The sequence below is a fragment of the Plectropomus leopardus genome, chromosome 10, assembly GCF_008729295.1.
Source record: "Plectropomus leopardus isolate mb chromosome 10, YSFRI_Pleo_2.0, whole genome shotgun sequence".
NCBI classification, from domain to species: domain Eukaryota; kingdom Metazoa; phylum Chordata; class Actinopteri; order Perciformes; family Serranidae; genus Plectropomus; species Plectropomus leopardus.
In genome coordinates this window covers 30,845,492-30,859,414 of record NC_056472.1, presented here as the reverse complement: position 1 = coordinate 30,859,414, position 13,923 = coordinate 30,845,492, and the positions used below count along the sequence as shown (strand labels likewise).

Below are 13,923 nucleotides of genomic sequence, written 5' to 3'. Positions count from 1 at the left end.
CGCAGTGGTCTCTCTCAGTAATGAACTGGGAAATGCTTATCTTATAGAATTAGAGAGTAGTCGTTAAATAAAAAATAAAACACTTCATGCAGTCAAACAGAGTTATAAAGCAGCATTTTCTTTCAACCATTAGGGAACCCTTAATGCACCCCAGTAGATTTTAATTCCATTTTCATTTGCATATTTCTGAGAAGGAGAGGAATACGCTCAGCAGGCTTGTAGATGGAGCTGCTTGATATTACTAATTTTCCCATTTAAAAGACCCTCCCATGCGTCAATGAGCAGCAGAGGACACACAGAGCCCCGCAGCCTCAGATTTATTTGTTTTGTAATTTTCAATTCAAGGCCTACATTAGCCTCCATTAGGTCATTGATGAGCTTCCACATATCGAGCCGTGGCTCTGATTGTATTAGTAGTTACATTCATTTGAAAGTATTAAGTTACATTACAGTATTGTTCTGTCTAGAGTAATGCGTTACACTACTTTTGCATGACTTTCACCAAGTGCAACTAAACATTATAAAATGTAAGAGGGTCATGTTGTTTCATAGCAGCTGTTTCATAGCAGCATATCAAAACACAGAAGATCAGGTTTATTACAGTTCATTAACGTTTAAATCCAGTGGTGAGCGATATTGTACAGACCAATGAGGGCTCTCCTCCAGAGCACGGGTCTGAATCATTCATGCATTCACACGCAGAGGTTACAAGGGGTGTGGCCTCTACACGTTTTAAATGCTAAACGTTAAGAAAAAACACGAAACGTTAAAGAAAAATAACCAATGGTTTAAACATTAATACATTTTTCATAATGTGCTCATGTCTTTGCTCAAAGGCATTTTTGAAAAAAACATTAAGCACTGAGGAGGGAGGGTTTTTTTTTAAATTTTGGCTCAGGTGAGGGACATACAGCTTTAAATTGTAGTATTTCATATTTACTTTAAATAAAAAATGTCACCTCCCAGCCACCATCCTCTTCCGATGATTTAAGTAGAGTCCCACAACATCAGCACGGAAGCTAAGCGAAGGGGAAGAGGACAATGTGTCATTGTTGCGCCGCTCTTGTAGGAATGAATGGAAGAATATCCAGCATGCTAGCCCAAATCTGTATCCTAGCTGCTTTCAAGCAGACTCAAGATGCAAATGCAGAACACGACATGTTGCCAATGTTGTAAATGTTAACACACTTAACATAATAATGCACATGGTAAAGCGTTGCCCCGATGTACTGATCACTGGCACCCTTCTATAACGAAGCCTACAATGACCAAAACTCTTCAGGGGTTGTTTTTTTTCTGGTGGTGCACTGGTGGAAGGGACACAGAGTGGATCAGTTTGGATAAATGAAAAATGATGTCAAAAACATTTATTATGGGTGACAGCATGTTACGTGACATTGTAAATGTAATAGTATTTCCCCAAATCCTGTTGGTATAGCGTTACATTGCTTTGTTACTGCTAAAAAGTAAATTATTACTGTAACATGTTTCTTTTTAAGTCTTACTTTTATAATACATTACTTTTGTAACGTGTTACACCAAACACTGATCACTGGCTGCGGCTTCACGCTCTTAAAAGTCACCAAAGGTTCTTGTCCTCATGCAGGTTTGAGCCTAGTTAGTTTAATGTCATCCTCAGCCATCAATTATCTCCAAGCCACGTCAAATCCATTCTCCCTCTTGAGTCTCGCCCCGTTTCTGTCTCGTCACCAGCCTCTAACCCTCTGCAGTCAGTCACATCCCTGTAGAGTTCTCCTTTGGTTAGCGGCCATCAAACTTTAACAGCTTATTAGAAAAATCCACCAGCAACTATCTGCTCCATACATGGTAATAAACTGACACCGAATTCCCAAATGTTTTTGTTAGCAACCCGGAGCGAGGCAGGACCCTGGGGAAACATGTCAGCGCCCCTAAATCTAAATATAGACTTGCCCTGGAGCATTGAAAGGAATTGCTTTCTTTACATAGTGAATAAATTTGTTTGGTTTTTTTTGGGGGGGGAGAATAAAAATGATGTATTGTGTTACACAAGGACTAGAATATTACACTTTGTTTACTTTACTCGCAGGAATCTACTTTGCTTGCCATATCTGATGAAAATCAGTAATATCACTGTGTGCTGTTGTTGTAGCTGGTACAGTTTATTACACGATACTTTCTCCTCTTTCCAAACACAGAAAGCAAAACTGTACAGCTCAGCCATTTTTTCTCTCTGATAAAGTAGATTGTGCAAGTCTCCAGTGGTCGTGAACTCTCCATGTTGCTCATGAATGAGCTCACTCTTGATGTTCCTCTCAGCTCAGGATGTTGTAGTAAGCAGCACACAGCGGGCAGTATCTCTGCCTTTCCCAAACAGACCCCTACACCCTCTCCCTACACACTTCCACTCAGTTTCCGTGTTCATTCAAAGGGTCTGCCACAATAAGTGCCATCCTGAACCAACTAGGGGGGAGTAGAAGTGGCTTGTAAAACTGTCAAACAGCAAACTTGTATGGATTTAAGGCTCATTTATGCTCAGTTTACAAGGGATAGGGATTGAAACCCGGTTCTGTTTAGGACCTGGTTCAGTTTTCCTTTTTCCAAACCCGTAAATAAGAGAATGTTTGAGCTTATAGATACTGCCACAGGTCCTATGTTACATTACATCTCAAGTGAAGTCACATCATTTAAGTCCTGTCACTGGTCCGCATACATCGATTGTCCAGTAAAGTTTTTGAGTACAACTGAATTGTCAGTCAATAGGTAGGAAATCTGGTGGTCAGTTGCTTGCGAGGATGGCTGAACGTGCAAACATGTCTAAAGTTTGGCTACATTTTACCATTGTGCATCAAATTAAACCTAAATGCTGAATCTTTGACTGTCTTTGTGTTGAAAAAACTCCTTCAAGTACATCAGCTGCGGCTGCGGCTGCAGCTGCGGCTGTTGCGGCACTGTTGGCACAGTCACATTATCATCTTCTCAAAAGAAGCAGTGGTGAGCATACCTAAATTTTGTAGCAAGTGCCATCAGTTGAAATTTGTAATCCAATAATGAAATCCCAATTGAAATCTGCAGAATAACAACTAGTTGGCTAATTTAACAAGGTTGTATAGGGTTTCATTGCGATGGGTTCAAGGTGTTTTAATTAAATGAGTTATTATTTGATGTTTTGTAATATGGCCTTGATATCACTGTTTTTCTCTGCCTTTGTACTTTTTGTATGTTTTTTTTTTTGTAATTTATTGAATTGCTGTCAGTTGTTTTACCACCCTGAGTGGTTCAGATAGTTAACCACACCTGCCACCATAGTGCTTGTCAGTCTATCGGTGTGCACTATGTTATAAATATAACTGTGGTTTCATCTTTTTAAACATTTTGATCTGACAAAGATTAAAGTAGGATTGAAACATCTTGAATTAACTTGTGTGGCGAAGAGTAAGTGGGCAGGCGTGACCTTTATTTACCTCATGTACGCTGGTTTGTGGAAGGCCCTGCAGTTAGTTCACCTAAACATACCTGCTGTGCTTCTCCTGTTTGCTGAAAAGTTGCTCAGCTTCAGCAGAGTCTTTGTGCCGCTGCATAATCCCCCCATCCCCTGCTTAGTCACACTATTGTAAGATGTTGAAAGCTGATGTAACTTAAACCTCCTTCCAGAACTCATCCAGTGAAAGGTATTAGAAAACCCTCCTCCATCCCAAACTCAGTGATCTCTTTCTTCGGCAGTTGGTGCTTTAGTAAGTCACCGAGCTGCACTGTAACTCAATTCCACTTCGCTGTCTCTGACATGACAGTGTCCTCTGTGTCTCCAAGCTCTGGGTTGTCCTGAGCCATTGAACGGTTTTGGTGACAAGGCTGACCGCGGTTTATTCTCTGTGTCTGCAGCTACATCAGGGGACTCCCACCTGAAACTGCTATCAGATGTGGCCCAGACAGTCAAGGGCCAAGGGACTATCGCCTGGGTCAACTGTGGGTAAGTAATGGGACCATCTTTTTAGAAACACACTGTAGGACTTCTCCTCCCTCCATCACACCCATCGACTCCCTGTCTTTTTCAACATTACGGCCGCTTTTGTACAAGGATTTTTCTGACAGCAGTTAAAAAGGCAGAGCAATTTACTCCTCCAAGAATGTCTCTGCTCCCATCCATCTGCACAATTTATGGCTTTTCCACCGCCGTTTGAATGGCCTTGTTCCACTTGTTCTATTGTACAGGAGCAATTTGACACGAGGCCACAAGCTTATTGGAGCTATTGAAGCTTTGGATTTAATGTGTTACATCTCTTTATAACATTTACATTCTCACTTTTCACTTCTCCCTTATGTGTCCATTTCATCCTGAATGCCCTCCAACGGATAATGCTTAATGTCGTATCTGTATCTTTCAGTTTCTGTTACTCATTATGCCTCCGGGCTGGTGAGCATAACCAAACGTCCCTACGTCCTTACATCTGTGCGTCCATACTTCCGTCCCATTTGTGCGAATGCGATAACCACAAACATTCACTTGGATTCGAGGACCAACTGATTAGATTTTGGTGTTCATAGGTCAAAGATCAAGGTCACTGTGACCTTGCATCCGCCCCATTCTTGTGAATGCGATATCTCAAGAACGCCGTAACTCCATATCTCACACGCTATTTATAGCAAAATTTCACAACAATGTCTAATATCCTGATAATATGATGACATTTTATATCCAAAAAGTCAAAGGACAGCTTCACTTACACATCATAATGTTCTGCAAAAACACTTTTATGGCCCCTTTTACACATTTACTCATCCTCATATCTCAGAAATGGAGGAGGAGACATTTGAGAGATAGAGGCAGATAATCCAGCTCTATATTGTTTCTGTCTGCAGTGGTGGTATGGTTTGTGGGCAATATGAAAATGCAGAAGAACAGCTTGTAGTTTGAGCCAGTGAAACTTTTCCGGATTATGTATTTTACAACTGTAAAGAAAAACAAAGTTTTCTTCGCGAATTCAACATAGCATGCTGTGAATAACTGATTGTGATAACTGATATAACTGTAATAACTGATATTGTCCAAATGGTCATTTTGTGGATGAAGAATTCCTTTAAGAATGTTTGTCTTTTTTGGATTTATCATTGACCATGGAGGCGTGCAGGAAAGTTTTCCTCTTGAATTTAAAGTTATGTTGCAGGCGATGTATTCCTTTAAGTCTCTCTTTCAAGCAAAAATGCCAAATTTTCTCTAGTTTCAAGTTTCACAAACCTAATTATCCACTTAACATAACTGAAAATTGACCAAACAAGCAATTTGAAAATGTCAACTTGAACTTTAGGAAAATGTGATGGTAATTACTTAATCAAAAGCAATTTTCTGACATTTCACAGACCAAGCCATTAATCAGTTAATTCATTCTGGTAATAATTAGTCGCAGCCGTACTTGACACAGTTATCGACACTCTGTGCTACCGATACGTTTCAGTGGGTACCAAAATCTTATTTCGGTTCAGTATGTAGTAATATCTAAAATACTGTTTCATTTTAAATCATTATTTATTGAGGTTTTTTTTAAACTCCACACACATTGAGGAGCACGGCCCTCTCCAGCCCACACTATAGTAATGTTTACATTAAACAAATGTTAAAAACTCCCAACACTCCTGCGAGAATTGTTTTCTCAAAGCACAGCTTGCTCTGCTCTTCAGTGGTCGGACGTGAGCGTGTTGTTCTTCCTGACCCTCCTGGTGTGCAGTTCCACTTACTTTATTTAATTTTTTTCTACCTGTCAACCCATCAACTGCATGAACCGTCGTCCTCACCAGAGAGGAAAGAATGTATCATGAAACAGGAAACAGTGAGGAAGGCAGATACTCCCCTTTGACACCTCATGCTTAGCGCAGCGTTCACTATCTCTCTCAAGCTTATCCGGAATCGAAGACTGGGCGGATCGAGAGGAAGAGAAACCAAACTCTAAAGGAATTGTCAGAAGTTTTGGGGTCCACATTTCTCTTCAAAGACACTCCATATACGTGTCCTTTTTTTTTTTACTGTTTACTTTTTGACTCGGTTACTGTTTTTGTCTACGAGAGTACGGTATCTTCTCTCTCTTCCTTTGCCAACAACTCCAACATGCTAGAGAGTGTGCTAATGCTAAGCAGAGATTGATACTGAGCCAGATTCCTGCCAGGGGAGCTAGAGCGAGCCGGGTTCATCACTGCAGGACACAGGGATCCGGTGCCAGGCTCTGTAGAGAAGCATTGTGCTATTTGGCATATTTCACCACCATCTCAAATGGGCCGGGTCCAAATCGAAGCTCCAGCTGCGAGCTCATGGTGGACAGAGGGAGGGAGAGAGCAGAACGCATATCACAGCGTGAGAACGGTCAGCCCTGCCAAGGACGAGGGCCACCAAGGCCAGAATGACACACTTTGAACAGATGACAGGCACCTGAGTGTTGGCCAACTGGGATCCACCAGAGGGAAGGATGATCTCATACAGGAAGTACAGCACTGTGCTGCTCTGCTCCCATTCTTCTGGAAATTTAGAGCAGACTTGTAAGAAACGTAGCCTTGTCTAAATCAATGGGAACAGCGAAGCACAAACAAGCACAGCACGGATTAGGATTTGTGTTTTGGAAGAGTAATAATTAAATGGCAAGCAGGGCTTCATCCTCTTTGCATGATGAATCCATTATTAATCCTTCACAAAAGGGACTGTGTTGACTTTGGCCTAATGCAACGTTTTGGCTCCAACCTTTTTTGTTTTAATGATCCTCCAGTCTTAAAGGTGCGCTTTTCACAGCCACCTTGTTGCGTAAAGAATCGCAGGGTACGTCAAACCAAATAATCTTACCAAAGTATTTTTAAAAAAAAGGTTTTATTAGTGTAAGGTTCACACAGAGTGCACAAATGTTTTTGCTTCACACATTCTTTAGCAGGGCTCCAGATTAATGTATTACTATGGTTGCACTGACTCTTTCATTTAGGTGCACCAGCACATAATTCAGGTGAAACAACATTTTGCCTTTTGACACTGCAGTAATTAATTATTAGCATTACATTTATTTATTCATTCCCACACACGCGCACTATCAGGATTTGCCTGAGTGTGTTGGAGAACCATGGAGGAGACAAGAGACCAAGTTCAGAGTTCAATAGCTGAGCAATTTTCTTCTCTTTTCATTTCTTGGTAGTTTTCTAGTGCTTTTATAGTGTGTGGTTTTAGCTCTGCAAAGAGAAAACAAAGTATTAATATAACATAAAATATTTCAACAGAAATAGTGTGAATTGTTAGGTAAACAAAGAAAAAACATGTCAAATGAGGAATTCAATTTACAGGATGCACATAGCATGGCATTGGCTGAGGCGAAAAAGACAAAACAAAGGGAGGAAGACAATATTTAATACCTCTGATTTGACTGAAGTGATCCCACCTGAGGGAGGAGTGTCCTTCCCAGGCAGAAGTTATAGTTTTAAGTCTTAAACACTGGTAGAAAAATCATTTAACTGTCCTCTCTGAACTTTGTGTCTTGCTCCAACAAGACGTTATTGGATGGTAGTTTTTCTTGGCGTTTCATGTATTGTTACAGTGTATCTCCTCACCTCATCTGTTTTTCAGCACCTTATAATTTCTCATCAGCTCTCTCCCCATGTTCAGCCTCCACTCATGCCTTCACATACAGTCACTGACCTCCTGTTCACTGCAGAGTTGAAGTTTTGGTGCTGACGCACCGGCTGACGTTACCGTAGGGATGAATGCGCAACAGTTGTGCTCATCCGGTGGACGAGCCGCTGATGGACTGCCATTCATGGCCTTTGTGCTTTCTGAACTGAACATTATGTCGTGAGTCATACTAGCTTCTCTGGTCCACCATTTGTTCTGCGATGGAAGAGCTTGGTTGATTCACAGAGACTGCAGTTCAGAAGCATAATGCCGCGCAGTTTTTCTTCTCTGAGTCACTCTTACTGTGTGTGTGCTGGACAACCGAATGAGTAAGAGGCTGAAATTCCAAGTCCATTGTTGTATTGGTCTGTACCCAGGTGTGTGGCCTTTTCACATTGTTTCATAAAAAAAGTGCAGATTCAGTAATAGCTGTTAGTCCTTTATTCCAGCACTGACAGCTCACTTCAAGTTTCAGCACACTACAAAGACATTTATCTAATACAAAATTGGTGTGAAATAGTTTACTGCATTTTCATACCTGGTTAGAATGAAAAGTTAATGTTTGAGACATTTAAGGCGACCTTTTTGGTGTTGTTATAGCACAGTACAATGCATGAGACTAAACAATCAACTAAAAGTTGTCTAATGTTGCTTATATTATATTTCAAATATTCATACCAGTGATAAAGTGATAAATGGGTCAGAGTTCTTAATTTTGGATCCTTTGTTTGTTGATCTTGTACTTAAACTATAAAAATTGCCCAGTTGTGCACCTTGCATGAGAGTGTGCAACCCAAGGCAACTTATGCATGTATTAGTGTTTTCAAAATATGAATTTATTGATACGTATAAATTCTGAATATTTGAAGCAATTTCAAAACTCATTTTCCGCAGTATTGTACCGGTCCCAGCTGCACTTTCTTGCAGTTAAAGTGTGAACATGTACATCAATGTACAAATATCTATCCCCTTGTACAGTTGCACATTCCCACAGACAAATAAAATAAAATAAACAATGACAAAAACAATAATAATGATAACAGATTGCAAATTAACCTAAATACATAAATAAGTGATACATGTTTCATTGACCAAGAAGGACATATATGAGTCCCAAATACAAACAAACTCTTTTTGTCTACCCTTAACAACAAATGCCACTTTCTCTATTGTTAATGTTTACTTCTGTCATTTTGCTGTTCTCTGCTACTAACCAAAAAAATAAAAGTTGTTATAATGTTTTAGCCTTGTTATGTTTCTTATTTAATTAAAAATGTAGATTTTATGCCCTCAATGTCAATTTTTCCCTGAAGTATCAAAAGTTGGATTAAAGATCGTGAGTTAATTTATGAATGAACAAGGTGTTCCATCTTCAGGGCCAGTATTACTAAACAAAGTAATGCAAAGTTAAAATACGTGACATCTAAGGACAAATATTTTTGGCTAGAATTTCTTAATTAAAGTCTACTTGAATGAGGGTCCCTCAACTACCTTTAGAGGTTTCCTTGACTTGATGGATTTTGGGATCCCCTGTATGAAGCTTTTCGAGGACATTGTTGCCCCCAAAGCTTTTGTCACTTGTGGCAATGTTTCAAGGAGCAGCAGACTGGTTTTGAGTCGGATGACTGAGCGTCGAGGTCACATCTGCTCCTGGTGTGCCCCGACTGGTGCCATCTGCCTTCATGAGTCAGCAGAATATGGCATTAAGCACAAAGTCATTACCTGAAAAATCCCGCCTGTCAACACATGCACGCTCTCCCTCATATAATGCAAAACTAAACTGAACATAAATTTGGCTCGCTGTGGGTCTAGGAGTCCTAATTGAATTCCACCTCTTTGAATTTATTAGCATCAGGCCTTTTCTCCAGCAAGAATCCCCACTACATTAATGCATATATTCCTTGCTCTTTATTACAGAAGAGGCAGGGCACTTCATGCTGCTGATAATGCCTCACCGTAGCAAGTATGAAGTATGTGTAGGTGGATGGACGCATATTTATTTCCATTCCAACTATGGCCTTTTTCAATTACAAAATAAACCTCAATACAACAGAGCCTTTCTGTATGCTGACAAGCTGTAAAGTAAAGGGTGTAATCTGTATTGTATTCCCACGGCAGATGTATGTGTTTGTGTATGCATGCTGAAGCAGCTAATAAATGGAGCAGTGAGCCTTGTTTATATAGCGCTGAACACAGGATTAGATTGATCTCATGAAATGTTAATGCAGTTACATGCAGCATCTTCTCTCCTCCTCTCCTAATTCAGTTCAGTTATTGGAAAGACATGAGCCCAAAATATGTTGGCAAAGCATATTCTTCAACAGAATTATTCACATGATATGAGCAATGAATATTTTAAAGGATTGCATGTTGCATTCAAAGAATAAGATATAGTGGAGAAATGGCGTCCTGAGTAGAGAATGAAGTCATCTGTGTGTTTATTGTAATCTTGAGTTTTTCTGGGGTTTGTTGTGGTAAGCTGGTCTGTCTGCACATGCATATCAGTCAATATACTTACATTTCGAGCTACAGTCATAGCTCAATTACGCCATTTAATTGGACTGCTGTCCTTGTACCAGTATAAAAGCACTTGGGGAGAATCAATTCATTGCCGCCACGGCAGATGTGGAGATATGCCCCCTTTCAGCTAGTTGCTATAAACCTATGTTGTTTATACAGTCTATGATATTGACCAAATCACAATCATAATTGTATATTTACAATAACTTTGAGGTAGAAAACTGCCACATCACGTACATATAATCAAAGTCTGCCATCATAGATTTGTTTTAAGCCACCTAAGAAAAAAATCAATATCATTTTATGTGTAGCCTACACTGTATTTAGAATATCTTCACAGCTTTAGGGCTTGTAAGACAGCCCTAACTGACACCGATTTGAAGCAGTTATATGGGTCATTTTACTCCATTAGTTGGAGTTGATGGTCTAGGAATTACAGTAACAATAGCAGTAACAGCAGTAACAATAATAACACATATCAGTTAAAAATAAAAATAATGCATGAAATACATGAGTGTAAAACAAGGAGAAAAAATCAATTAAAAAAAAAAAAAAAAAAGAAGTTATAAGAGAGAACGAAGTTTCTATGTTATTGCAGTGCATAATGAGCTGTTGAGAAAATGTCTATGTTCTGCCAGACTGAAGGATTCAGCTGCTGTGTGTAATTATTCTGTCACCCAGGTAGTCCGTCTCTCACATATATGGAGACATTTGTTTAAAAAAAAAAAAAAGGTGGCCATGACTTCTCAGTGCGTGGGAATGAGATAATTTGAGTTCCATATGTGGTGGGATGTGTTTCTGTTTTGTAGTGCTGCTGTTTATATGTAGTGAATAAAGGTAATTTAATAATGGCACAAATCCCAGAAAACACAAACATATGACTGACAAGAGTTTGAAAATGAAAAAAAACAACCTTTTATCGTAAATTTCATTTACTGTCTTGAAGCTATGATGTATGGGTCGCTTCTTGTGTGTGCAGCTTTCAATCATATGATTTTTCAAGAAAAGCAATCTAAGGAACCGTTGGCGCAGATTCCACATGGTTTTAACTTTTCATAATACATGCCAGATGTAGTCAGGTACTAGAGCTCATTTCTGCCTACAGCACAGTTATGAGTCCAGAGCATCAAAAATCAAACCAACATCTTCCTTTTTTTCCTTGAATGTTATTTTCAAAGCTTTGCTGTACTTCCCTTCCAGCTGTTGCATCATGAAATGTGTAACTTCCTCAAGGTCAGCATGTAGTTTGCATATAAGCCTGTGCATTTTGAGCGGCTGAATCAAGTCTCTCCTGCTAAAAATGGCTCCATGCCTAACCGCAAGCGACTCAAATATGTCACTGTAATTCATTCAGAGATTAAAGAAAACTAAGTCAGACTCTTCCATATTATTTGGAAGCAGCTAAAGCTAAATCTGCTAGTAATCAACAAACAGTCATCTTCATAGAGATGGCTAATTTTTTCATGGTCTTAAAATTGTTTATTTCCCATGATAAGCTTGGCAGCGACTTAACAGTCTCATTCCTGTGCATTAAGAGGGTGGTGGCCATACGGTATTGTCTCCATGCATTAGCACAGCATTTCCTCCAAAACCTCTCCTTGAGTACACTAGTCCTGCGTGTTTTAGTTCTCTCCCTGCTGCAACACAGCTAAATTAAATGATCAGCTTGGTATCAAGCAGCTTCAGGAGTTCATAACGAGTTGATCATTTAAATCAGCTGTGTTGGAGCAGGGGGAGATCTAAAACATGCAGAACAAGTGATACTAGAGGAGAGATTTGGGAAATGCTGTATTAAGTCATTGAATCGTGGCCATGCAAATAAATAAATACATTTAAAAAATACAAATTATTTCCACCAGGCAAGCTCTGCACAATAGACTGTAAAAATAATCATTGTAGCTACCTTGACGTCACCAAATGGTTTGTGAAGCCTTAAGATCGGCATTTCAGCTGTTGCTGTCTTGGTTTTTTTGGAGACAGAAGTAACCATATTTGGGTGACAGGCTAAAGATGTGGAGGAGCCGAGGACACTATCGCCCGACAGCCTGTCAGTTAAAGCAGCCTGCCCTTAGTTATGTGAAACTTAAAGCCATAATAAAATGTTAAAGGGTGAGTTCTATAGAAATTCACCCCTGCACAGTTGTCACGAATGGGGAAATTAGCTATGGAGACTAAAACTATTCCTATACCTGCCTGTGAACATTATTTTTGCTATAAAGTTTAACATTTTAACATGGAGGTCTACATGGATTGACCAGCCGCTGGCGTCGGCCTCAGGTGGCCATTAGAGGAACTGCACTTTTAAGAATTTACCTGTTAGCTTCATTTTTCAGTCTTCGAGGTTGCAGATTTACCCCTTCCCACATAAATACTTTAGCCAAGTTTACTTAAGCTGTTTTATTGGAAATAATGGAAAGACTCTGGTCAAACTTTGGCAGAAAAATTCCAGTTTTCTCTGATGAACCGAACTAATTGGTAAAAACTAATTAAAGTGCATAAGGTTTAAAATTTGAATGTGTTTTATCCAGTGGGCAAAATAATTAACTTTCTGAAATGTGTCCAATTTAATCATTGTATCATTTGTTTTCACATTTTTTCACAAGAAGTTTATTTTCTTGACAGAAAAACAAAGTCCGCACACTAGACTATGCTCCCTTTAAGAATATTAAACTTATATTCTTTAACACTACGCATTGTTCTTTGAATGCAAAAATGATTGTATAAATCAGTTTCAGATTACTCCAGAATTTGACTGATCCTCTTTTCTTGTATGTTAATCTCTCTCTCAGAGACTCAGAGGGCCGTAAACTCTGCAAGAAAGTGAAGGTGGACCCGAGCTCCAAACATGGAGGAGCAGAGCTGCTGCATTACAAGTGAGTAACCAGACACTCAGCTGGCTGTCAGACACTTTTCCACACCTCAGTGCTTTCTGGAAAGTAATATCGTGTTTGCAGCTAAAGAAGCATGTTGTTCACCGTTTACTCCCGGTGTTGTGAGCACTGTGCCTGTTGTGTTTTGCAGAGATGGGACGTTCCACACCGAGTACAACAGGCCCGCCACCTTCAAGGTGAGTGCTCAGCTGGAATCCAGCATCCTTCACACAGACTCGGGTGCAGCACAGTTATCCTATTTGTGTCTGTCTCGTATTTACTTATAGCTCTTCACATTCATAGTTTTAATTATTTTCTTAGTCATTGACCATGATATACTTTCATGTGCAGCCCAGTGTGTCTGTGTTCATTAATTTGGTTTGATAAGAGTAATTTCACCCTGTCTAGTTTATTGAGATTGTAGGTGAGCAATTAAGGAAAAATATACTAGTGATTGATAAATTATACATATTATCAGGTGGCCAAATTGAATAATAATGTCGCTCTGTAACTGCATGATGGGTACATAAGCAACTGTATGCAAACATATTTTCTTCAAGCCTCTGGGAACCCAAATTGCCAAACACTTTATTAATACGTAATTTAGGGTCTTACATGCATAATAAAAAGCATAAAAAATAATCAGACATTAAATATTGTCATTTTAGTTTATTTTTACAGTCCCTGAAACTGGGTTGCAAATGGAAAAGCAATAAAATAATAAGAATAAATTAATAATATGGCACTAGCTAGCCCCTGTGCTATAATTTATCATTGCACCCATAGTTTTGATAACAAATGGATGCATCTCAGCTGGTGTCACATTTGCTACATTATCTTAACTTTATGCATAAGTAGTATTGATAACAAAGCATTTTGTAAACTCGTCATTCAGTGACAGAGTGAAATGTATTATTTTGA

General features: G+C 39.3%; 1 protein-coding gene across 1 annotated transcript in view; it reads left to right on the top strand.

The window, feature by feature from the left end:
• The window catches only part of pdia5 (protein disulfide isomerase family A, member 5), an 81,501-nt gene that overhangs the window by 18,167 nt on the left and 49,411 nt on the right, over window positions 1–13,923 (top strand). The window contains exons 3-5 of the mRNA XM_042494233.1: window positions 3,862–3,949; window positions 12,922–13,005; window positions 13,154–13,199. Coding sequence (XP_042350167.1) covers window positions 3,862–3,949; window positions 12,922–13,005; window positions 13,154–13,199 — 218 coding nt within the window. The remainder of the gene's footprint in view (window positions 1–3,861; window positions 3,950–12,921; window positions 13,006–13,153; window positions 13,200–13,923) is intronic.